At 42.2% G+C, this 27,755-nt stretch overlaps 1 protein-coding gene across 8 annotated transcripts in view; it reads right to left on the minus strand.

Annotated features, from left to right (window-relative positions):
- Nucleotides 1-27,755, minus strand: part of cdk14 (cyclin dependent kinase 14) — a 98,288-nt gene that overhangs the window by 7,815 nt on the left and 62,718 nt on the right. For 6 of the 8 annotated variants that reach the window (XM_035525925.2, XM_081715911.1, XM_081715904.1 and 3 more), the window contains 5 exons: nt 26,431-26,524; nt 14,891-14,954; nt 13,053-13,101; nt 12,118-12,257; nt 9,063-9,204 (listed from right to left, as the gene is read on the minus strand). In XM_035525925.2, the coding sequence (XP_035381818.1) occupies nt 9,095-9,204; nt 12,118-12,257; nt 13,053-13,101; nt 14,891-14,954; nt 26,431-26,524 (457 nt within the window). In that variant the 3' untranslated portion in view covers nt 9,063-9,094. Of the gene's footprint in view, nt 1-9,062; nt 9,205-12,117; nt 12,258-13,050; nt 13,102-14,890; nt 14,955-18,924; nt 19,097-22,070; nt 22,237-26,430; nt 26,525-27,755 lie in introns of those variants that run through there. The other 2 variants (XR_014124150.1, XR_014124151.1) reach the window with 2 other exon arrangements.

Below are 27,755 nucleotides of genomic sequence, written 5' to 3' on the forward strand. Positions count from 1 at the left end.
GTACTTGTAGACACAGCATGACCAACACTTAGCATGCATACTCATGTACCAAAATGTCTGGCTACCACACACCTCATAGGCATTAAAGAACTGAGTCTGGACCACACATGTAAGAACATATCATTATACATATCCTTGAACTGAAAATACTGAGAGCTCAATTTAAAACTGAACAATAGCGCTGGACAGGCCAGGCTGTTAAAAGAAAAACCTAGATGACTTTTTTCACTGAACTAAACTTTTCTTTCATTCTGCACTTTCCTCAGAGCCAGTGCTAGGAATGAAAAAGTTCTCCATCTTTAACACTCAGACAGGAAGAGGCTGCCAGAGGGTTTGCCCTCGTCAACTCACTGTCTGTGACGAATCCTTTGAAAACACGCCAGAAACTCTGATGTTGCTCAACAATCCACACTGGCCTCACAACTTTATCAAGTGCATTAATTTGTCCGATTTGTGTAATTCTAATGATGCGTGAGGCTTAATGAATTACAGGCTTGAATAAGGATGAGGGAGGAGTCAGCGAGAAGGAAATTAGTGTTCTTGAAAGGAGAAAAAAATTTAGTGCTTTAATTGATTCTAGAGCAGCTGGGCATGGCTAATATTTCGTACTGAGTAATGATCAGCTATAATTTATTGACACAATGGATTCTGAGTGTCCTTTACAAGGCATGTCTCTGATGAGGATTGAGTACCCAGCTGGCTCAGTGGGGGTGTAGCTAAGCTCTCTTGAGCCGTAAAGTAAGGAGGAGCTCTTTATTTCTTCTTAGCTCCTTTAATAAGCTGGTAACCCATCTCCTGCTGAATTTGTCTACACCAAACCTACACTAGCTACTTCACCCCAATTCTCCAGCACAGCCTCAAATCTCCCCATCAGACCCCTGGAGACAAACCTCCTGTGGTTCATTCTGCTGGCAATGTATTCTCTCCTGCTTTCTGAAAAATACACAGTCTAAACAGCCAAGGTACACTGGATCTAGTGCAAGCACACATGCACACACAGATGCACAGGCACTCACATACATGTACGCACACATACACGCACACCCCTTTTTTTGGTGAAAGATGACAGAAATATCAAATCTAGCCCAATGTAAGTGCACCTCTAAGTGCACTGGAGGCCAGAGCTGAAATTACGCAACGATGAAAAGGAGTCTGTGTGAAAAACACAGACATATTTGCCTAATAAAAAACTTCAAAATCTGAGAATTGGGCAGCTTAACAGGATTCACTAAAAACCTAAAAATGGATTACTGTGAAAAAATCGATTATAAAGGTGAGTGTGCGCACGTGCATGTTTGTCTATGTACACTGAGGGTCATCAGAATTAAATCCCCTGTGGAATGCTCCTAGTCGTTCTCATTAAAATGCAGTGTGAGAGACAGAGAGACAGAGAGAGTGAAAGTTCTAGTTCATCTAGTTCTTCCCATCCCACAGTGAAAACCCAACTCTGCTTCACAACACAGATGAACGCACATACTCTGCCAGAGTAACATTTGCAGTCGGGCAACACAACATCAACTTCAAATCAGAATCAGAATCAGGCTTTGGCCAAGTATGCTTACGCATACAAGGAATTTGTTCTTAGTTACAGTAGCTCATCCCGCAAAGTTGCTTGTACACAGTAGAACAAAAGACCACCACACTCACAACACAGGCATACACTCCTACACATGCACACAGTCATACTTGGACCTTACATGTGCATCAACTGTTAAGAAGTGTCAAGTGCAGCAGTTGGGAGATGCCATTGCAGAATGATGACATGACATAAATAAAATAAAGTAGATTGGCAGATAAAAGGCAGGGCAGAAAAGTGCAGATAACGGTACTACGACATGATCAAGATGAAATGTTTAGGTGTGTGATTATGCGTGTTATGGGAAGTTTATATACATTGAAGTATTTAAATTTTCAATAGTTTGATGGCATATGTAGAAAAGCTTCACAAACTCAACACACATCCAGTGCATTGATGCAGATACGGCCATCTGCTAATGGCTCTGTCCCTGAAGAGGCCCAGCAGTTTAGGGTTTCTCACTCCACTCTCTCTACAGCAGCGGGAAAACTTCCGAACCTCTAATACAATCTGATCTGTTAGTAACTTGTCAGTTCAGCAAGCTTTAGAGAGCTACAGTCCCCCCCCCAACCGAGGCTCAGACATACTCACTTTCTTGCCGTCTGTCGGTAATTTTCTTATTTGGCAGTTATTTTGGAAAATTAGATGGGGAAAGGGGGTTGGAGTTCTTAGGCAAGAGATGATGGTAAGTGTGAATGAGCAAGACCGCACACTGCCCACACAAAGCAAAACACAGCTTTAATTATGATGTAATATAATAATGTAAAATTATATGTACTGCATCAGATCCCCAGCGATTAGTAACGCCTCTCTGATTCTGCACTACACTGTTCAGGCCAGTTAAGGCTGGACTGGCCATTCCTGTGTGTAATGCAGTAAACGTGTGAAGTTCTGTAGCATGTGGTTCACAGTGGCCATATATAAAAGGGCTGTAAAACTCTATATCTCCCAAGCCACATCCACGTCATAAAAATAAATATGTGGTATAGAACTAGCATATACCTTTAATAATAACATTTTCAACTTTAACACAGTAAAACATGGACCTCCTTTAAAGAAGTGGCCACAGTTTTAAGCTTTTTGTAGCACTGTAGCTTGCCAATCCCCTTGACAGAGAAGCTGGGGCCTCCTTCTGGAAGAGTTTACATGGAAAAGCAACTGAATATATACATACAACGAAAGACTACAAGCTGGTGACTGTAACCAGCACACCCCTCCCAGTGAAGTACACACTCCACACAGGCACAACTGACTTGCAGCCCACATCCCACTATGTGTGTTTGGGGGGGAATAAATGTAATGTTAAATTATCGCAATCAAGAGGTTATGTAATAATTGAAACCAGCCTAAACTGTACACATCTGACCAAGTCTGATGGAAAAATATGAACTATCATATCTTCAGTAGCCTCAGAACTATTAGTGGAATACTATAACCCTAGAAACACAATGCACATTTCCAACCCACCATTAAGCAGGAAAATGAGTGACCAGGCCACACATGTATAAACCGCTATGCATATGCGAGCATACGCACACACGTGCATGAACACATCTGCATGCGTGTGCTCGCGCACACACATACACGCGCACGCACACGCAAACATGAGCACATGCACATTTTATTCTCAAAATTTGTAACACTCGTTTTGGAAAATACAAGTACACCCTTATTTGTCGTGTCAATAAAGGAAGACAGGCCGAGAGAGAGGGAAAGAGGAAAACACAGAGGGAGAGAGCTGTTGTGTGTGTAATTACCTTAAGCCTTTCTTGAAGCCTCAAAAATGCCCTGCACACTGCTCCCACAGCCACCCCAGAAATATGTCAGTGCAACCAGGGCTCAAAACATCCCCACCTCTCATCACACACTGCTGCTCTCTCTCCCTTGCAGCCTGTCATATATTCTCAGAGATAGAGAGGGCCCAGGAGTCTTGGATGTGGCTCTATGCAGGCTTTCTAAAAATCCCCTGACCCCTGAACAAAGCCCTGGCCAGCAGTATCAAGATAAACAGAGCCAGGATAGCGGCTGTCAGGAAGGGCCCGGGGTTACGTCACAGCCCTTCAGTGCAGTGATGTATCCTAACCCTAGCTGGACTGTGTTACTGCTGCCCAAAGTGCCAAGACTCTGGAGGAATGTCACTGGATTTTAGCTGCTCATTAGAGAGACCATATGTTGGGGAAGCATGAGTGTGGGCTGCAGCAGAGATTGCACACAGTCCTGCTGTCTGTCTGCCTGCCTGTCTGTCTCAGGAGAAGCTTTCATTTCTGACTCTCATTTGTTTCAGTTTGAGAACTGCTGCCAAACTAGCCTGTGAGTTTATCCACTCTTGTGTGCGCATGTGTGTATATGTGTCCAAGAGTGTGTACACTGGAGGCTCTGTTCTGTTTCTGAAGAAGAACACCTGTGTACCCCTCCCCTTCAAATGTGTTTCCTTTTTTCACCCAAAGAGAGATTCATAAAGAGAGAGAAAGCACAGTACAGCTCAAGTCAGCTAACTGGCAGAAGGCAGGAGAGAAAGAAAGAAAGACTGAAAAATAAACTAGCCAAGCACACACAAAGATGATACAAGACTACAGTCTCTATGCCAACTCTATAAATCTAGAGCCAGCAGGTCTGGGAGATCTACTGCCCAGCAGAGGGCCTGGGAGATCTACTGCCTAGCACAGGGCCTGGGAGATCTACTGCCCAGCAGTGGGTCTGGGAGATCTACTAAATTGTGAAGGACACTTGGACCTGACTGAATACCCCTGCTTCAAATCAATACCACAGAAATACTGCACCCTCTACAATAATACACTACTACTACAGCCCTCCTGCACACCAACCTCACATCTCAGTAGTTACACACGTGGAGATGCACATGTGCACACACACATGCACACCCACCCACCCCACTCCATATATTGACAATTGTCTGGGTCTTAATTCATGCTAACGTTATGCAAACCCATTGCAGCTGATAGGTGCATTCTTGCATCAGCAGTGGTACAGAATTACATAGGCTTCACTTCTGCTCAGTTTCTACTTCATGAATAAACATAATGCAGCATGGTGCTCAATACAGCACTGTACTCAGGGCCACAAGCTTTAACGAGTGCTTGAATGCCGAGATGTTACTTGAGGGTAAACAAAAAGATGAGCTGTGTGAAGAAAAAAAAAAAAAAATCAAGCAAATACAAATGTTAACTCAAGCCCTGTGTCATCTAGACATCAGTCACTAACGTCTTGGTTCGCAAGGTAGTCTCTTAGATTTGCTAATATTAGGTGTGTAATATGATTTGATAGGTGTCTAAAATTTTGTGAATTTCAATTTGTTAAAGCCATCAGTGATTTATGAATATCATTAAACAGGAATGCACTTGTAAACAAAGCTGTTTATTCATTTCAGCTATCTATCCAAACAATGGCTTCAGACAGTGTCAACTCTCTTAGGATTCTGGGGAAGATTAAGAATTTTACTAATTTTTGGGAGATTTATTTTGTGAAACAGTATCCTACACAGACCCAGTTAGTGATATTTACAAATGAAGTATCACAAAGCTTGTGTGCAAATGTTTTTTCTTGGTTTTATTTTAAATAGAATGACAAAACATTGTTTCTTAATTAACAGTAATAACAATATTTCTTAGTTGTCTTCATTGAATCTTGAACTATAGCATTTTAACAGGTTAAATAAAATTTTACCCTGTACATTTTTTTTTAATGTGTAAAATCTTCTAATATTAATATTAATATTTCTTAACAGCGCTGGTATTTAATTGCAATCTACAGCCTTAAGTACAATTTAAAAGGAGCTAACCCTGGATGTATTAAGAAATCCTGTACTAAATCTATTTTAAACATGGCTGCCTCTATGTATGAGACCCACTCAATGGACCATAAACCAGTTCATTCAGGGACCTCAAAGCAATCTGATTCTTATGTGAGCTGCACTTCACAGGAATTATTTTTTTTAAATAATAAATCTTTCATAAGTATTGTTTGCTACTATGGTGGTAACAATGACTGATTACTCATTTAAATACAAACCTATAGGGGTCATCAACCACACCACTATCTCAAGAATCTATTTTGGCATCAGACTTTGAAAAACCTATCAGTCCAACACTGCCTAAGACCATCAAACTAGCCCCCCACCCCCACCCCTGTCTTTTTCATTCTTTAAACTACATGGTAAGGTGTTTTTGCTGGTGAGAAAAAGGCAGATTCACAGGCTGATGGAACTCAATGCTGGCTTTCAGTTACAGAGCTTATGCTACAGCCAACATATTTATACTAAAATATATTGAAAGCTGTTTATCTATTAAGAAGTTCCTCCACATTCAGCTAACAGATCTCTACACATACAAGGTTGACAAATATCTGTGCATTTACTATTGTGTAAATTTCCTTATCTGATTACACTACACAAGTTAAAGTTCTTTAGGACATACGGTCAGTGTGAATGTTGTCTTATTGCTAAAAGCAGCAGCTATAAGAAAACCTGTAAAACTTATTTGTAATTATTGTTAGACTCATTTGTAATTATTGTTTTACGCTCTGACAGATGTTTGCTGTTAACAGTCTGTGTCAGGGGGTTTGGGATTGTTATATTCTCACACTAAAATGATGATCTTCCCCAGGCGTTCACAGAGTCACTCAGAGTATCAAAAGGCTGAGCAGAACATTCAGAGGATTGAGTAACAGACACGTGTGCATCTCTCTGCATTGAAACTCAAGCTCAGACAGAGTTTACCTGGGCAAAGGAAAAGAACTGCAGAGTAAAGTCTTGGAATTTCTGTACTGCATGTTTTGCAGTTGCATGAGAATTTGGGGAGGGAGGCACTAGCGATGCTCAACACTGCTGGCTTTTTCTAGACAGCTCATGGACGCAGCGAAGCTTTCAGGTGGAGCCCAATCTTAGCAGCAGTCTTCCTTTTTATTCTTGTCAGTTCTTTAAGCCTGAACATCCCCCAGTCAAGTACTGGTTATTGTTAAAGACACTGCAGTTTTGTGCGTGTGGGCTCTCTCTCTCTGTCTCTCTCTCTGTCTCTGTGTTTGTGTGTGTGTGTGTGTGTGCTGTGTGTAATGGGTCAAGGCTCTCTCTGTCTGTCTGTGTGTGTGTGTGTGTGTGTGTGTGTGTGTGCACGCGCGCGCATGTGTGCAGGGCAGAATGTGTTCATGGAGGCCTCTAAAGTTATTTTTATTCCTCCCATAAACAGGTGGGATTTGCATTGAATTGAGGTTGAAGTAAACAGGTGGGATTTGCATTTAATTGAGGTTGGAGTAAACAGGTGGGATTTGCATTGAATTGAGGTTGGAGTAAACAGGTGGGATTTGCATTGTCCAACCTCAATTCAATGCAAATCCCACCTGTTTAAGGGAGGAACAAAAATAACTATTGGCAGAAGTGTAGCACTTCACTCGTGTCATGCAGGACAGCACTGTCTCTTGTTTGTTAGTCAGTTTCACAATATTGGCCTCTGCAATACTGAACCTCACATTATGCAAATGAGCTCTTGAACACATCGCATTTCTTCTTGTGTACTGTGAGCATCCTGAAGTACATCACAGATTAACATTTCCTGGCGTTTAGCTCAATCACTGCATTCCCATGATCCAACAAGCAGAAATAATTTGGGTAAAAATACAGGCCAGTCTGCATCTAATTTCATCAAGGGATGACCACTGTGTTTTTAATAAGCGCTCTGCAATTACAGTATGTAGCAACATCATTGTAATATAGTGCAGCTATATCGTGCAGCACCAGGCTGGACTGATCACAGGTTGGAGTAATTAAGGACTGGAGTATTTAGGGGTTAAAGTAATTAGAGGTTAAAGTAACTCCCAGTTTGGGGTTGGTGTATTTAAGGGTCAGAGTCATTAGGGGTTTAGTATGAGTTAGAGTAATTAGGGTGGAAAAAAAAAAAAAAAATAGTGGAGGAGAAAAATAAGTACTAGTGGTTAGGGGGTGCCACAGCTCAACTGAGGGATTAGGGCTGGACTGCAGGCAGGTGCAGAGGAGGAGGGGTATGTGTAGCTGTGTGAACCTTCTGCTCCCTCCACTAAAACTAGAGACAGAAATGCTGGATAGAGACTGTGCTGTCCTACACGAGAACGGCATGAGAACTCACTTACCATGGCTGTTCAAATGAGGCTTAGTGGAAGGTCTGGCTACTCTCCATGTTGGTTACAGATAATCATAAATCCTTCCACTGTGAAAAGTAGGTCCACCTCTAATACAATTAATTATACTGTTTTATATCTTAATAAACAACGTAATTGTTTACAGTTTTAACACATTTATTTACTCTATTTATTCACTCTAATTACTTGCTGAAAAGCGTTCTGAATAAGAGGGAATCTTTTACAAGATTCCTGGGCTGCAAGATTTCACCCACTTTTTCAACTCCAGAGCAAAATAATACAAATTATAGGTCCAGATACTCTTGTGACACTGATATCAATTGCAAAATCATCAGATAATCCACATGGAAAAGTATTCCCATCTCTAACAATTCTTCATATTGATTTATGGCTAAATTTACAAATACTTGACAGGATACTTCAATACTAACTGCTTGCCTCATTAAACATATTTTGAGTCAGTTGTTTTTTGTTATGTTCTAATTACATGGAGATGCATCAGACCTTCTGTCTGTGGTAATAAGCAGTTGGCTACAGCTTCAGTTAATCTCTTTTGCTAGCTAGAGATTAGCCTGGAATATCCTTTTAAATGTGAAGCCCAATCTATCTCACCCAAACAAACCGAAAAGACTGCAGGAATGAACAACTAGCCGTGGAAGCAGGTGTGCCCACTGCTTACAGCATAGGGTTGTCTGGAAGATTCTTCTCATCTTATGGGCTCAGGCATGGGTCATTTTCAGTGTTGTGTTTTTCCAAACCCTCTTTTGAGGCATGTGTAGAGTCATCCTGAGTAACCAACATTAAGTGTAGGTATGCCTGATTAAACCTAGTCCACAGCTACATAGGACTGTGGTGTATTTGCATGTACGAACATGCTACAGTGTAAGCTGAGGCCGTAAAAGTGAAATGCTTGTGTGTTCAATAGTAGTAGTGGTTTGGAGCTATATGTATACAGCACACCCATCACACCCACATCCACCCACCCACCCATCACACACACACACACACACACACACACACACCCACCCATCACACACACACACACACACACACCCACATGTTACATTATACTAAACATCTCTCCCAGATTTCACTATGATATTTCGGCAGTTGACTGAAAAACTGAAAAACTGAGAAAAACTGAAGCTGTGCTCTGCAGCTAAAATGTTTATTTACTATAACTGCTTAAAGAGTCTTCTGCTGAATACAGGAACAGGTAGGAATTTATGAAGCCCACAGGACAGTCTTAATAACTGGGATCCACTGCAACCCGTATGTGTCTGCCCCTGGAAAGCTGCAACTGTGCGTTCTGCAAGTGGCAAGTGTGCCTGTGTTTATGGGGTAGGGAGGAGGGGGTTACCTGGCTGTCCCCCACTGGGTGGGTCCTGGAGTTCAGTGCCTACTGCTGGAAGCCCCTTTGCTATTGGACTTGCTGCAGAGCTGGACAGAGTCACCTGATTCAGGCTGCAGCCTCACACTGGGCACCGTGAAGATGGGGGACACTGAAGAAGAAACCACACAGTTACTGACATATGCCAAACACAGCAGGTCACAGGCAGAGTCTGGGACTCCTGGCAAAATAGGATCTAGGAATAACTGAGTGAGATTTTCATTAAAAAAAAAAACAAAAACAAAAACCAAAATAGATCCTCAGTCAGTTTCTCACCAACTACGAAGCAATATGAGCATTACTTTATTTAGTGTATGTGTTATTGTATGTGGTGTATATTTTGTGTGTGTGTGTGTGTGTGTGTGTGTGTGTGTATGGTGGTGTGCATGTACTGTATGTGGTGGTGGTGGTGTTTGTGTGGTGGCAGAGTGATGTGGTGGTGGTGTGTATATGTTGTGGTGGTGTGGAGGATATATTTAAGGTTGCACCCCAATCATACAACACACACACACACACACACACACACACACACACACACACACACACACACACACACACACACACGTTACATTATACTAAGATCTCTCCCAGATTCCACTATGATATTTCTGCAGTTGACTGACAGAGCAACACTGAAGCTGTGTTCTGCAGTTAAAATGTTTATTTACTATAACTGCTTGAAGAGTCTTCTGGTGAATACAGGAACAGGTAGGAATTTATGAATCCCACAGGACAGTCCTAATAACTGGGATACACTGCACTGTATGTAGTGTATGTGTTATTGTATTATTGTATGTGGTGTATATGGTGTGTGCTTGTGTGTGCTTGTGTGCTTGTGTGTGTGTGTGTGTGTGTGTGTGTTGTGGTGTGAATGTACTGCATGTGGTGGTGGTGGTGTGATGTGGTGGTGGTGTGATATGGTGGTTTGTATGCTGTGGTGGTGTGGAGGATCTCTGTAAGATTGCACCCTAATTATACACCACCACCCCATACCACTAAATAAAACTATGCTAGTGTTTGTTTCATAGATATACAGAACATTTGGGAAGTGGGCAGACTCCCTGGGGTTTACTCTACACTTCAACACTCATCATCATCATCTCAGCAGACTGCACTTAAACTTTCAATCAGGCCCCATCTATTACTAGGATAAATCTGTTGTTGTTTAAAACATGATCTCTACACCCAAGCAGATCATTTTCTGTTAGAAAGACACAAACATCAGAATTGTTCTTTTGCATGGCTAAAATCAAGAGCAATTCCAGTTGCTTCTGAGAGGGGCTGCCATTGTTGAGGGTGGGGGTGGGGGGGGGGACTAAAGGAAGGGATGAAGTAATGAAGCCCAGTGCAGCAAGCTGAAAATATACAGAACATTAAAGAAGCTGATTGTCAGGGTTCGGCACAGTCTTGTTAAAAGTGTTCTAGATTTTTAGTTTATAAAAAAAAAAATGCTATATTAGTCAAAGACTTCTGGCTGTGCAGGAGTTTATCATCTCCCTTTTGTGTAAAAAAACAAAAAAACAAAAACAAAAACCTGAGGTCTTATAGAACAACAGAAACAATTTTCGCTTATTGTTCTGCCTGTAAAGCTCTGCACTGAGCCATGTGTGTTCTGAGTTTTACACACACAAACGCAGATCTGCCACCACCCCTTCGCCGCACCCCCACCTAACCTTACAGTGCAGCCTGCTGTGAGCTGATAAAGGGATTAAGCGTTAATCTGCATAATTAAAAATCTCATTGTCATATTCAAATGAGCCATCGTGCTGTGGTCTTTACTCAGCTTGGATTCTACTGCACAGGAGCTCACAGGAAACCTCAAACAGTATACAAGTTCTGTGGCTCCTCAATGCAATTCTATCACCGCTCAGAGAACAAGACTTTCACAAGCTGCTTTCATGCCTGCGTGCTGGAAATATTGCCTGCTAACAGTTGCTGCCCTTTTTCAACCTGAAGAGATTAGCTTTGTTGGTTACAGCAGCCTATGTGGGGGGTCTGATGCATGGTTTACATGAAGACTACACATCTTGAGCTAAACCAACCACACACACACACACACACACACACACACACACACACACACACACACACACACACACACACAAAGAGACCAACTTCAATTAACTTAATTACCAGTTAAGTGATAGGATGTCATTTAGAGTTGGACTCAAAGGTAATGCATTGGTCAAAGAGGGGCAGGGTGATTTTCCATGGTGTTGTGTCTGGCTCTGAGGGACACAGGGTGAGCCTGTTCCCACAGCAGGCGACACAGTGAAGAGCCATCAAACAGAGTACTCGCAGTGGAGACACCAGTCCTGAGGGCAAGCCGACAGCAACTGCCTCCAAGCTATAGACAGATCAGGTCTGGGTTTGTTTGGGTTTGGTGCATGTGGAGTACATGCTGGGTGTGTGTTTTAAGTATGGTGTGTGTTTCTGTGTGTGCGCACACAGCTGTAAGTTTGTGTGTGTGTGTGTGTGTGCGCATGTCTGTCTGTGTACAAAGAGTATGCATTGTGTATATGGGATGTGTGTGTGTGTGTGTGTGTGTGTGTGTGTGTGTGTGTGTGTGTGTGTGTGTGTGTGTGTGTGTGTGTGTGTGTGCTGATGAAGGGCTGAGCAGCTGGTTGTCCTCAGCTGGTTTTCACTCTAAGAGCTTGCTCCAGCACAGTGCCGAAACTCAGATTCTATTTATGTGCTAGCAGACAAAACAGTGTATGTGCCATTAAAGAGAACCCTATTAGCTTTGACTGAAGCATGGCACTGGTGGGCTTGGGAAGACTGCTGTTCATTAGCACAGCAAGAGGATGAGAAAATTACAATTCAAAAATGCTTAGAAGTCATCACCAGCGATGAGAGTAATAAGACAGACAGAAGCACAGCAAAAACAGAAAAACATTGTGTATGTGTGCATTTCTGTGTGTGTGTGCACAAATTTGTGTAAAAGTGGAAGCACTTGTATGTATAGCACTATGCACATACAGGTGCGCTGTGGGTGATTATTGCATTGTGTGTGTTATATACTGACTGTCGGGCAGTTCCCAGAGCCGGGGGGGGAGGTGGCTGAAGTAGTCATGGTGGAGGGCATCCAGAGCAGAGAGGCGCTTCTTCGGGAAGCACTGGAGAAACCTCGAAGCCAGCTCTTCTGCATGATCTATATAACCCAACCTGCCGGAAACAGAGAGGGGTGGGGAAGGAGAGAACGGGACACATTTCAGCTCTCACAACTGCCTGCACGACTCCACATGTGTTTCAACCTGCTCAGCAGACAAGACCAGTATCCCCTGCTCAGACACTCAGAGCCAACCACTGTAGAATACTCAGCCAGACACTGCCACAGTATCTGGTCTGCTGTTGGGGCTATGTGGGGTTACATCTGTCTGAAGAGCTGCAGTGTGGCGTTATGGCTTTATTTTGTGGTAATGGCTGTAGTGTGTGGTTATGGGTTGATTCTGAGGTTATGGCTATAGTGTGTGGTTATGGGTTGATTCTGAGGTTATGGCTATAGTGTGTGGTTATGGCTTTATTCTGTGATTATGGCTGTAGTGTGTGGTTATGGGTTGATTCTGAGGTTATGGCTATAGTGTGTGGTTATGGCTTTATTCTGTGATTATGGCTGTAGTGTGTGGTTATGGCTTTATTCTGGGGTTATGGCTGTAGTGTGTGGTTATGCCTTTAATCTGGGGTTATAGCTGAAGTGTGTGGTTATGGCTTTATTCTGGGGTTATGGCTGTGGTGTGGTGCTGCTGTATTCTATTGTTGGTCTCTGTCTGTGTAGCAGGAGCCTGTGGAGCTACAGCAGTCTTTAGTTCACATTATTAACACAGAAGAATCACACTTACGTATGGTGTGCCACCAATAAGCCAAAGCCTATGTGACAAGGTAACGCACAGAGCTAGCAGCAAACACCTTACACACATTTGATATGCACAGACAAATTTTATAAATTAATACACCACTTACTTATTCCATGCTTGTCTCAGCTTCTTGGGGCTGTACACAGTAAAACGATCTGTGGGGAACAGTACGAGGAACAGAACCAACCACTGAATTCCAGTGTTTCCTTCAATAAGCATAGGACCCATCACTGAACCTTGCAATTCTACAGCAAATAACATCAAACAAGACCAAAACTGCTTTGTTAGGTAAAGAAAACCGGTGGTTCTGTTGTTTCTGCAGAACACAAGGCTTGGAGCATTTCAGCAAGAGAATGTCTAAACTAGGCCTTTACAGCCCCTGCCACAATGAAAAACCAAGTCCACTGTGCATTCTGAGCTCTCGCTCGCTCTCAGTCTCTCTGGGTCTTCATCCCCTTATTTCTTTCTCTCTCTCTATCATTAGTCTGGCCTCCTACTGGGTGGATCGATACATATGAGCTATGTGTCTGCCCAAGCCTTCGGGTGTGAGAGACCTAAACACACACACACACAGACACATGCACACAGACACACGCACACACATTCTGCTTTCACTGCTTTCACTGCTTATCAGTAAACTTAACAGTCCCATTCCCCACTATTTTTGATTAATGCATTTATCAATTTCTATCTACATACAAGCATGAAATTACATATTGTGCAATAATGTGGGTTCATTCTACAGCAGAGAACAGGTTCCGCCATGTTAGATGCCTAAGGAACCACCAATGGTAAACACTGCCCTCTGTTGTTAGGTTTTCTGTGAATCCTTCAGATCATTCTTCACAGAATAAATGCAGAATTTGAACTCGACTAGACTGGTTGATAGAGCGACTGAACCAGATTGTTCCAGCAGGGTTAAATGACCACAAAACAAGCAGAGGAAAGCCTTTGCAGGGGAAAATCCCAAATGCACCTTCAGGTCAAAGGTCAACTCTCTTTCTCTCTGGTCTTCTCTTACACCTAAGGTTTTAAGACCACAAGTTAAACTCGGACAAGCCCATTAAAGTAAAGCACATTTTCTATTGGGCTATAAATGGTCCTTTTTTTCCTCAGATAATCTGAAAGCCAAGTTTAAGTGAAGTAAGTGAAGCATCCAGAATATGTTTCATTCTTGTCATGTAACTAAGTCTTCCTAGAATACCACGCATTCTCCTAACTCAGGGCCTTGGATAATTTCATGCTACACCACTCTGAGTACATAGTGCCTATAGCAACAATGAGCTCCCATGGTAATATCATGGAGATTAGTTTTCACTATTACCATTCCCTCTAAGTTCCTGTCTAATTGGCCACTAGAGAGCCAGGAAATTTCATAGACCCCACCTGTCACGATCAAGCACAACCCAGCATGAACAAGAGGTGAACTACTATCAGTATCACCATCACCTCACCTCCATCTCTCTCCACCCTGCTCTCACTATACCTTTCTCTCTCCCTCCATCTCTCTCTCCACCCTGCTCTCTCCCTCTACCTTTCTCTCTCCCTCCATCTCTCTCCCCACCTTGCTCTCTCCCTCTACCTTTCTCTCTCCCTCCATCTCTCTCCACCTTATGCTCTCCTTCCATATATCTCTCTATCTTTCTCTCTCCTTCCATCCTGCTCACTCTACCCTTCTCTTTCCCTCCATCTGTCTCCACCTTTCTCTCTACCACCATCTCTCCACCTTTCTCTCTCCCTCCACCTCTCTCCACCACTCTTTCTACCCTGCTCTCTCTACATTGTAATTTGCAGTTTTTTCTGCTGAAGCTAATTAGCTCCCAGAGGGCGCTGTTGCTCCAGCAACCTGCTGTGCCTGATTTTGTGTGTGTGTGTGTGTGTGTGTGTGTGTGTGTGTGTATGCACAACTGATTAAAGGTTCGCTTTTAAAAGTACAATGTTCACCTGCTTTGAAGTGAGGGAGAGAGTGAACACCTGGCCAGGTTTCCTCTGATGGAGTACCTAGCACCTGCAGAGGGAGAAACAAAGAAAGAGTAACAGTGTAACTTCCTCCACTCACACACACGCACCCGCACACTCTCACTCACTACGACAACTGCTGCTAAATCTGAATCTGCAGTAATTGTCTTTTACATCATTTTACATCTTCAGTAAAAGCTAAATTTAAATTAACACCCACACTGTAAAAAATTGAATGAAAGAGAAAAGTAATAATAAAAAAAAACATTTCAGGAAAATTAGTCTTTTGCCATTAAAGACTAATAATAATCTCATAAAGAAGTTCATAAACTAGTGAAATGAACATGTTTCAACACAGTCAGTCATAGAAACAATTGAACATAACTCATTTTGAATCAGATTGGGTCAGATATCAACACAAGCTCAATAATTGTATTTTATAGTGTCATGTCAATGTCCTAAGAGTAAGCTGAAGTAACTTCATTGTTAAAACAATTACTATATTATTATCATTGCACTGAAATACAGCTTTACATGCTATTTATTTGAAGTGTATACTGAATGCTGGTAAAGCTTCAGCTGTAAGGAGATGGAGAACTCTCATTAGGAGATTAGTAGTTCGAATCTTGACTATGCCACAGCTATTCATGACCAAGAATCTAAAAGCCAGCTAACTTTCAAACTGGTTGCGAATCCAAAAAAAGGAAGCCAGAGAGTTTTAAGTATCATTTAGTGTTTGTGTAAATATATTTATGCTAGGTTCAAGAAATCCTGCTTACACCATTAGCAGATTTATTGTCTTAATTTTCACTATATTTTAATATATTTTAGCTTGTTTCTAGAGGGGACCAGCAAGCACCTCCAATTTCCAGCCATGTCGTGACCGATCAACCTGCCAGTACAACTCTAACAGTGACCCAGACTTGGACCCTAAAGACAACTTCAGCTGTCCCAGACTCTGACCCTCTACATCACCAGGTTTACCAATCCTAAATCTGAATGCTCTTACTACATTTAAGAGATATTTAAGTTTTGCAGAAAAACTCCAAAATGGCCATTAGAGGGCAGCAGCGTACTTTGCATAATTTACAGGCCATTCTCTAAACTCCAGGAAATTTGGTCCTGTCCTGTACCCTCTTTTTTTGTGGTGAGGGTTGTACTTTATTGCACTTTTGACTTCTCTACAGTTTAATTTCAAGAGTAGTAGTAAAGCTTTCCATTATTACCAGTGGATCAGTACACTAATGCAAACGCACATATAATGACAAATTTAACAAACTGAACAACTGCTTAAATTGAGTTATAGTCAGGTCACTTGTTCTGAGGGTCATAGATATTTGAAAGCTGATTTATTCATGAACTAGTGTGGCAGAGACCCTCACCTTCCTGAAGGAGAAAGTAGTGTAATGGAGACCTTGACTCAGGAAGATGAATGTGTTCAGGCTGCTGTACCAGAGATGGCTCTTTAGTCAGAGCATGTTTACCCCTCTGAAAGACCCTGGGTGGGTGTTATTGCTGCTCTCAGCCTTCGATACAAATGGTGTCAGAAGTGTGTGTGTGTGGGGAGGGGGGTATTGTGAGGACATCAGGAGCATGCCCATGGTTAAAATTGAACACCACCACCTCCACTCAGCAAGGTAAAGGTGTGTTCTGTCCTGCTGGTCAGAGCACATTTGCCACCTGGAAGACCCAGTTTCAAGACCAGATGTGGTTGCTGCCCTCAGCCTTTGCCACAAGTGGTTAGTCTTAGTTATTCTAGTTTTAACCACTGCTAATTCTTCCTGAACAGAAGGCAGTAAGTTCTCCAGCAATTCTCTCTAAACAATCTGGCTCACCTCACCAACGCACACCAGCACTTCATTATCAATTATTTCACAACTTGAATATTCCCAAACATTATGACCTAGGTCAGAATAATTAATTGTGTGTTCAACTACACAGAAGCTTGTGCTTTTCACTTTGCTCCTACACTTCCCAGCTTCTCTACTTTATATCTGCTCTTCTCTCTCTCAGAACAGTCTGTCCTCCTTTAGAAACATGTGGATCAGAACTATCCCCTCACAGGCCAGGAGTCAGCCCCTCTCACAATCCACAGTGTAAGAGCCACATTCTGTCTTATACCCTCCACTCAGGTCCCACTGTCACAAAGCACACACTGGAGCAGGGCCGATTGCTCCATAACCATCCTCATTTACCAGTCCTATGCAGAGTGTAATCCAAATTGGTTTTACATGTGTGTGGTATCCTACCAACCTACCAGAGTTAGAGCGACACAAAGAGACACAGAGAGAGAGAGCGTGAGAGTGAGAGCAAGAGAGAGAGCAAGAGAGATCCTGCTAGAACCAGTAGAACCTCTGGAGTTTTCAGTCGTATTCCAGCTCATGAAGTGGACTGCACAAGACAACCCAGAAGCATTCATGGAGCTCTTTGAACCACTGGCAAGCTACCTGTGTCTGGCCACAGGAGAATTGGGTGGTGTGCCTGCTTCCCCTGTCTCAGGACAGACCCAGCTCATGGCCCAGCAAATGCTGGCAGCGTCGCAGCTGCAGCACACCCTTAGAGCCCTCAAGAAAGCAGTGGGTCGAACAGACTCCAGAACAGAAAAGCCAGCAGTTCAGGACCCTAATGCTCAGGGTCTGTTGCAAGCGGTGGATTCTCCCTTCAGAATGGAACTCCATAGCCATTCCTGGACACTGGTGGTGTTGGAGCAGTACGTGGACCACATTCTGGAAGGGACAGTGGAATGGGTCCAGTGCCACTGCCCAGTCTCCCTGAAGGAGGCCATCTAGCTGGCAGTGGACCACCTCACAACATAGACGAGAGCATGTTCCCCAGCAGACATGCTGGTTATGAAGCAAACTGGGGCACTTTTCAGGATCAGAGCCCTGTAATGCTCCCACAGTACTTATTACAAGCACGATAATATTGTTTATCATTAGAAATCTGGAGAGGGCAATCATTTGTCCAGATTTACATTGTCGCCTACTGCATACTAGGGAGAATACAAAAAGGGTACATATCAGGCCTTTGCGGACTTGGGCTGTAACCAGACAACCATTCACCAAGGCTTGGCACAAGGCAAAGCATTGAAAAGGAAGGTGAGCTTTTTTCCATTAATATTTTCACAAATATCTGCTAGTATTTGTCACTAGCAGTGGAAAAGGAGTCAAGTCCTCACCAGTTAGTCCTCACCTTACTCACCCCCTAATTTCAGGCACTGATTGACCATAATCTTTGTGGGTACTAGGACAAGAACTTGGTGGTGGGTCCTGCCCTAGGCATGTTTGTGTGGCTTGTGACATCCTCAAGCAAGATGAGGTCCCAAGGCCATCACAATATGAGCCAAAGCAGGAAGGGACAGGAGAAAGGCTCAGACTTTCGAGACACCTACCAAAAGGTTGAGCCACAAGACCTTTGTATGTTATGCCTCCCAGCTGGCTTTCCCCTGGAGTATTTTCCACTTGTGCAGTCTTGGGACGACAGCCTGAAACACACCTTTGACCAAGTGAGAGTTATCAATGGTCAGGTTCTCAAGCCAGAAGTAGTCTTGTTATACTCCCTCTTAGAGACTCTGTATAAGAGTGATGTGGGACACTCAGACCAACAAACTAATTAATTTGTTGGTCCAAAGAGCCACAGAGTTCCATATTTCCATGTGACTCACAACTCTACCACAACACAACACTAAAGAACCTCATTTTTATTGGCCAGGTATTCACTGGTGGTGTGCATCATGCCAGGAATGTCAGTCAGTTAATCCCCTGCCCTCCCAAGATTGCCCTTTCACCCATCCCATCCCTTTAATCAAGGTCCCCTTTGTAAGGGACCTTGATGTATGGACCTCATCAGGCCATTAGAACAGAGCACACGGGGGTAAAATGTACATTTACATTTTATGGTATTTGACAAGTGAATTATATATTTATCAGGATGACAGTGCATGCACTTGCTGGGAATGGGACCTTGGTGTTATTAGCACCATGCTCTACCAGTTGAGCTACAAGAGTACACATACATACCACTTTAGTCCTGGACCATGTAATGCAATACCCAGAGGCAATGGTGCTGTGCAGGATTTCAGTATGCAGTGTTGTGGAGGCATACTTCTATACTGTCTCCCGAGTGAGAATTCCAAAGGAGATTCCAGGCTCCAATTTCACGGCTGTGCTGGGGCGTTACAGCCACCTAATGCTGCATTTTACAAATTTCATAGAGCACAAACACAATTATCACCATCTGTTAATTTAGTAGACAGAAATAAAAGCACCTGTGAAAAGGTGGGTGGAATGGTGTAACAGGGTATGACCAGTGCAATTGTATTTTTAAACTAATTTTGTCATAAAATAGTGTTTGCACTACAACCTCCTCAGACCTGCCATTAATGCAAATGAAAGCACAATACAGTATTTTCCTCACTTCAACTTCTATTGTGACTACTAAATGTGATTTACATCAGAATTTCTTCATGGAAAATTATATTATTTAAAGAATAATTTATATCACAATTATGTAAATATTACTTTTATTTTAATTACAGTGAAAAATAATAATGATAATATTATAATAAATAAATATTTTATCATGACAACTCTGTGCTTCCCTGACAAGTATGTCTATTTCCTCATCTGTGAACTTTTGTTTTAGCTGCTATTCCTGCACAGTCACTGTCATTATAAAACTGTCACTGTGCTGTGCCACCAGTTCACACTTTTTAAACGGGATTTTAAAGGGAATGAGAGGAGGTAATCTGATTTAACATTGTGGTGGCACAACTAACCACACCTGGTGAGCCTGTATTCAGTCTAACCCAGTGTTGTTTTGAAATTGTGCTGTTCTGTTGTAATTGCACTGGTCATGAAAATGGATAACATTTTTGCCATGCCCACATGTGCCTATGCCAGAATCTTCTGGGTTATTCATGTCACACACACTACCCGAACTGTAGAAACTGTTGGGGATTAAACGGATTTCACGCCAGTGTCTACCATCCCCAAACAGACAGCCAGGTTGGTTTAGTCAGACCTTCAAAATATCACCAGAAGTTCACACATGAAGACACTAAGGTTGGGGATAAATGGCTGGATTCTCTACTGTTCGGTTTGCAAGATGTCCTGCAAGCCTCCACAAGGTTCTCCTTGTTTGAATTACTGAATGGATGGAAGTCCAAGGGTCTCCTAAACATCATGTCCTAGTAGACCAGGTTGACTGAGGCTAGATGAACATTTATGAATGATGCACTCCAAATTTACCACTGTAACCTCATGACAACATGGAAAGAAGTGGTCCCTGTCACTCTAGCAACAGTGGTTCCTTAAGAGGGATCAGTTAGGTCCTGAGGTTCCCACGACTCTCAATCGCATTCCAGTCCCCTCTGGCAACCATATCTCACAATTCCAGAAAGCAGAGGCTGCCTGGTTGCCGAGAGTTTGGGGATGTGTGTTTTCCCCTGCCTGGTCAAACTGACCTCACAGAACACCATACTGAAACTCCCTTGGGAGTGTCTATCCGCAGCTTCCCGTATTATTTACCTGAACACAAAACGACAACAGTTCAGCAAGAACCCAAGGCTATGCATGACATGGCAGTAATCAAGGAGTTATACAGTGACTAGAGCTTCCCCAGAGTGTTTATTCCCAAGCTCTATGATTGTTTGTTTCCGTGTTGTCTATAAAAAAGTAAATAGAAATAGGGTTTCTAAATTTGATGCTTATCCAGTGCTAATATGAGCTGCTCAACTGTTTGGACTCTATTCGCTTTTACTCCAGACAGGATTTGGCAAAGGGATACTGGCAGATTCCTTTGACAGCGTCCTGTGGAAAAAACTGCCTTTTCCACTCCATTTGGGTCACACTTCCATTTAGACTTTTCTGAGCTCCTACTATGTTCCATTGGCTCATGGATAGAACCCTCAGGCCCCACACTGCGCATGTTTCTGCCTAGTTGGATGTTATCATCTACAGAAATGAAGAACTGTTGGGAGGACCTAACCACAAACTAAAAGAAGTGTGCCACTGGACAGTTGGAGGTATGATATCTGGGCTTCCACTTGGATCATGGATGCTGCAGTGATAAGACTGCAGCGATTGCAGCCTGTTTAAGACATAAGTCCAAAAACGTGGTGAGACAGTTCCTGGGGCTGCATGACTACCATCATGAATTTGTGCCTATCTATTCAGACTTCACTAGCCCACTGACTGTTCTGACTAAAAAGGGAGAGCCAGAACAGGCCAGGAGATGGAGTAGTGTCGACAGGCTTTAATCAGGGTTAAAGGTGTCTTCTTTGTGAGCCCCGTTTCTCTTCCTTTTGACTTATAGACATACATATCAGGGAGAGGACTCTGGGCCATTTTGTGCCAGGTGGCTGTGGGAAAGCATCACCCAGTGCTGCACATTAGTCAAAAGCTTTCAATACACGAGATGAAGTAAATTACCATAGAGACGGGGCATCAAGTTGGGGGTTCTTGACTGTCTGTACCATGCCCTTTCACTCTGTGTTCTGACCACACCCTACCCCAGTGACTCCACGAAGAATGCCAACGAGTGGATCACCCATTGATTTCTGGCACCTCAGCCCTTTAAATGTCCACAGACCAGGGCACAGATGGCCAAATTTCTCTCTAGCCAGGGGGTTGTTTGGCTGCAGGCCGGATGACTCCCTGGCCTGATTTGGACTGTAGGGCTATGTGACAGTGAAGGTGTGACTGAGCATTTTCCACAGGGCAGAGAGAGCACCTGGGTGGACTGCCAGGTAATTAAAATTGTTTGCACCTGTGTGTGGTTAACGGTAGCTTACTAATATGCCCACATCTCTTCTATTAGGTTACTGAAGCCAGAGAGAGAGAGAGAGAGAGAGAGAGAGAGAGAGAGAGAGAGAGAGAGAGAGAGAGAGAGAGAGAGAGAGAGAGAGAGAGAGAGAGAGAGAGAGAGAGAGAGAGAGAGAGAGAGAGAATGCTGACAAGGCAGTGGAATCCATTTGCATTTAGAACATTTAGCAACAGTTCTTAGATGTCTCCTTATGCTAGTATACTAAGGAGTCTAAATATACCATTAAGCTGTCAGAGGGAATACACACAAAGTACATACAATTTATTTTTTTCTGTACAGAAGTGAAAGACTTGATTATTCAAGTCCCTTGAAATTACTATATTTACTATAATTCACTCACTATTATTCAAGTGCTTCTTGACGAGGTCTTTAGTCTACGTTTGAAGACTGCAAGAGACTCCTGATGTACGGACAGGTAATGGGAGTTCATTCTACCATCTGGGTGCTAGTGCAGGAGAGTCTTGAGGCATGTCTTTCCTGTCTCTTAAGGGGTGGTGGTTTAAGTGCTATAGCGGAGTCACAAAGGGTGTGAAACATGGTGAGGGGTGAGACAGAAAAGCAGACCAAGAAAAGAAAACCAGACAGAAAACGGTTTCTAGCTGTTAAAAAATATATATATATATATATATATATATATATATATATATATATATATATATAGACAGAATATATATTCTGTCTGGTTTTCTATATATATATTATATAAAAACATATATAATTAAAAAGCTCTGCATGCTACTCCAACTTCCCTTGTATTTTCCACTGTCCATTAGAAAACTTGCTGTCTGAAAACGTACATGTTAAAAATGACATAAATCACATCCCTACAACAGAAAAGTTTAAAAGGTTGTTGAATAAAAAATACTTTTTACTGTCACTCAAGCATTCAGGAAGTCTAGTCCCAGCAGAGTACTTATTCATTGAAAAGAACACTTTTATTTGATTCCACAACACTGGAAAACTTGTTCAGATAAATCCTGCTCCAGCTTAACATTTACATTTTACAGTTTTTCTTACTTCCTCAGGTTGAAAGGTGGTGTGTCCCCCTCACTGTAATTTTTTTTAAAGCTGTTTATTGTCACCACCTAGTACAAAGTATGTGCGTGACAATGTATGTGTATTTGTCAAAGTATGGTACTATGAGAGAATTGCTTATTCAAGTTCTCCTTTCCATATTTTGCTTGTGTTTGGGCAGGTCCATTTCAACCCCAACTACATAAAAGCTTATTTTCAAACATGCTAAAGCGAAACCAGCAGATGACAGTAGGAACAGAAACATGATGTGCACAAACAACCAATTTATCATTTAAATAGTAAAAATAAGTAGGAATACATAACATAGATGCAATACCATTTAAATTCTGTTACTGCATACTTGGCTTGTGAATATTTGGAGTTCTTCTATCAATATAAAATCCCTGAAAGTCTGAGGTGTTGGCACCATCCCCTTTCTGATTCATCTCTCTGAAGCACACACACATGCACACTATTGTGAATCCTATTTCCTGTGAATAGAGCTGTCAGTATTTATATAGAACACTGGAGGAAGGTCATCTCCTACTGGCTGGCAGGTGCATAAAGAGATCAAGTTCATCTTGTCTGTTCTAATGCATCACATGCACACATTCTTAATATACACACATACACGCAGCACCCATTCAAACACAGAGAAAACCACACACACAACCAGATATCCCAACATTGCCTTTTGTATCCTCAATAAAAGATTAAAAAAAATAAAATTAAATTAAAAAAACATGAATAACCATGAATCAGCATGCACAAACAAACAAATGTGAATAAACATGGGTAAAAACAGGTTGCTCTAGGCTTGGGTGATTACAAGAGACCATGGCTGCAGTAGCCTGGAGTCCACTCCACTCTCCACACACACACACACAAACACTCGCACACGGTGACCTTGAATATGAAATGAATTGTAAGGCAAGCAAATACCCAAAAAGCATATAAAAGGTAGTGTCTGCGGCTGTACAGACAGCCCCACTCAGCATGCAGTGGATGTAAAGGGCAGCAGGCTTCTGGATGTGCCCACTTCAGCACCACATCACGGAGAAGGTCACCTGTTTCCCCTTTATTCAGCACATACAACCAGCTTGCCCTTTAGAAGCAGGATAATGATGGCCTTCCATGGCAAAGGGCCTTGTACTGAGCCTCTTTATGTGTGTGTGTGTGTGATAGTGTGAGTGTGTGTGTGTGCACGCATGCACATGTGTGACAGTGTGTGTGAGAGACTGTGTTTGTGTGTGTGTCTGAAAGAGAAAGCAAAAGAGAGAGAGAGAGAGAGAGAGAGAGAGAGACACACACACACACCTTTGATGGTGTTTGAATCGCAGGATTGTATAGCTGTAATCAGAAATACCCAACACCTCTTGCCTTAAAAGGTATTATGGTGATGCATATAGAAGTGAATGAAAATATACATTAAGTCAGAGAAAAAATATTCGATGTTACATACAACCAATTTTGATAACCCAAGTTGAGATCATTTTGAGTTTAAATGAAAAACATCTAATACTTTTGACAAATGCCCATGTGCACTGTTATTCAACACCCAACCTCAGAACTTGGTGGCACATCCTTTTGCCTAACGAATAGGTTTCTGACACTACTCTTCTGAGATCTTTGCCCATTCTTCTCCTACAAAGGTTTAAGGCTCATTGAGGCTCATGACTTCCATGCTGCAACTGTTATTTTTAAATCTCATCACAATACTTTCTATTGGATTTAAATGTGGATATTTAGTTGACTTGGAAGTGTGCTTATCAGCAAGGTTTAAGTCCTCAAAATGGCTTGTTGTTCTCTGAATCCATGATGCCAGTCACATGATCAAGGTTACCAGCCCCTTCAGCAGAAGGACATCCCCACATCACTGACTCAATTCCATGCTTTGGACTGTGGGGACAGTATTCTTATGGTCACCTTTTTGCGCCTGATCCATATGGCCAAACACTGTGTTCCAGAACTTGCCAGACCTATGCAAATTCCTTCTGGCATATTCCTGTTGATCTATTTTGTACTTCTTGGTCAAGAGTGGTGAGCATGTGAAGTACAGGTCATTAAATCCGTGGTTGTTAAGTGATCTTACGGTTGGCACTGACACATTTATCCCAGTGGTCCTCTCATCCTGCAAGTCTTATGCAGTAACACAGATTTTTCTTTGATCCTGAGGAGACTGATGAAATTTTGGGCTTTCTCCCATAGCAAGGCAATACTCCCAGTGGTGTCTCTAGGATTGTTCAAGGTCTTGAAAATCTTAATTTAAAGCTAGCTGTGCAGAAAAGTTTAGTTATAAATTCTTATTTTCTTTTTTTTGGGGGGGGGGATTTGAATATTTCTGATTGCAATCTGAAGGTGAAAATGGCAAATCTAAGCGTAAGCTCTGAACTGTTATAAATTCATGCATAATCTGCCAAGGTCTCTGCATATTTCCATACTCATCAAAAACTACTGACAGAGAGTGCACACAGATGCAAATGCACACACAACTGAAAGACATTTAAATATCAACTCCTCTTTTAGAAAGAAATGATCACACCAGCCCAGAGGACTACATCACATTAATCCTTTTGTTATTTTAAAAGAGAGTCATTCTAGAAGAGCATTTACTTTTGATAAAATAATCTGTTCTGTAATTAAGCTTTCAACAGATAATTTTCCAAAACATATTTAGACAGTTACAGAACACATTAAGTGGAAGGAACATCAAGACATCATCTATTTTTGATCAGCTATTTTAGTTTTTGAATAACCAAACAGATTTCCAGTGCTATGTATGTCTTTGTACAGACAGACACAGACAGACAGACAGACACACATACACACAGACAGATATACACTAAATATCAAGCAGGCCACAGCATGTAAAAAATATAGGTCTTGGCAAAATGTGGATTAAAAAGGTCTGCCTTGAACACCTCAACGCTAGCACACACTCCTCACACTACCACACCTGCAGCCCTCCCGCCTGCTAGTGAAGCCCACTGATGAGCCTAACCTACACTGCCACTCTGTGCATTTCTGCCTAAAGGGCTGGTCTGTGCCTAGGGCTTCTTCCCTGTACCACTTGCTCTGGGGTGGGGAAGAGAGAGAGAAGAGGTCTCAGATGTGCCCTCACACACAGAGGCAGTCATTTATTATCCCAGTTTTCCATCTTTTCAATTGTTCTCTTCCCTCCTGTTCTTCTCTCATACCCTTCCTCATGCTCTTCCTTCTCAATCTCTCACCCTCTGTAACCCCCAGCCCAACCCCCCCCCCCCTCTCAAAACATGCTTGCCCATTGACCTTGGCACCCCAAAGGTTTTGGGCTTTCCTCCTGACCCCCGCCCTGTTCTCCTCCAGTTAGTAATAGCCTGGATGAATTATTTCCCTGACTGAGTTCACCCCCTCTGCCTTCTGCACTCTGCTTCAGGCACTACATTATGGAAAATGACACCAGAGGTGATTATGGAATTCATGAGACACACCACAGCCCCACTCTCTTTAAATATGTATGACCATGAAACCCGCAGGACATATACATACATGCCCTCAAACAAGACTATTCATTCAGCATTCAGAGACAGCTAATAAATATGTTGAAGAATGAAGAGAAGAGAGGAGAAGTGGGAGACATGAAAGGGGTGGCTGTGCTCTGAGCCTTCATACTCTATTAGACTCAATATGCAGGTGGAGGAGCTCACCAGGAATATCCTCTCCAGCTGGTCCTGAATGTCCTTCACGCCTGGAAACGCAGCGACTCCCTGGATCATCTCAACAAAGATGCATCCAACACCCCTGCAAAATATCAGACAGAACAATGTTCACATCTGCTCTGACCGTTGCTATAGAATGCATGATATCAAATGGATGAGATTGCTAGCACGTTTGCATGCAACACGTTTAATACTACAAACATTCCACAGTATAACAAGCACAAAGAGCATAAATTACTCCACATGTCTTATTTTGCTCCTGTCTCTTTAAATCACGCTCAACTGTGTGCGTATGTGTGGTAGGTATGGAGGTGTTGACGCATTGTAGCCATTATCAGCTTTCATTTATCAGACTGCTATTGTTTCTTGACACATTCACTTTCTCATTGCATTCACACATGGGTGCATAGAACACATACGCCCTAACCCTGTTAACAGTCCCTCCAAACCCCCCCACCATTCTGACAAGCTACTGTCACAGTGTAGTTCCACCTCTGACCACTAAGGGACAACAGTAATTACCCACACAGGTTTCCAAACCATGTAAAGCAAAAGATAGAGACTTCCACAAGATCAAGACTCATACTTTACTGTAATATACAATAAATGTTAAATACAAATTGCCTTGTATTTAGTCACTTATAAGAAGCATTGCCCTTGAGAATATAACATACTTATAGGTTTTTTTTTCCCTCAAATATCTTAAATGCAATTTGTGAGAATTCAATGACATGTTAAAACATGTATCTTTCATGATACATTGCAGCTAATAGCAGCTCATCTTTGTGATTCCTGAGCACCAACAATCTTCTTTCATTCACTGCTAAGCTGAATGGCCTAGAAATTATGGAGATAAATGGCATGATGGTTTTTACCATCAACCATCCATCAATAGTACCTTTTGTCCTATGTAATAACTATATGTGGTAATGTTATGTACCCCACCTTTTAAGTATTTCATGAAATCATGATATCTGTGATGTGTAGGTAAACAATGATTAAAAAAAAAATACCACCTCAAGTTATAGGAAATTTAGTAAGATATCGTGGGTATTTTTGGTGTAGACACTGTTTTGAAAATTGTTTTTATCCTGTACATGGTTAGGTAATTTTGACTGATCTGAACTGGTTTTATTCTAATATTCTAATAAGTTATATTATTCCAGTGAAAAACGCAAAACACTAGATGTGAGAGACCAGCAACAATGACAAAGATCAAATTTTGTTCATAATGCATAATTAAATAAACACCTTCACCATCTTTGCTGTTCATCCATTTTTGTTCGTTCATATTCAAAAAAGACGACATCAGC

Source organism: Electrophorus electricus, chromosome 1 (genome assembly GCF_041902795.1).
Source record: "Electrophorus electricus isolate QZ-2024a chromosome 1, ASM4190279v1, whole genome shotgun sequence".
NCBI lineage: Eukaryota > Metazoa > Chordata > Actinopteri > Gymnotiformes > Gymnotidae > Electrophorus > Electrophorus electricus.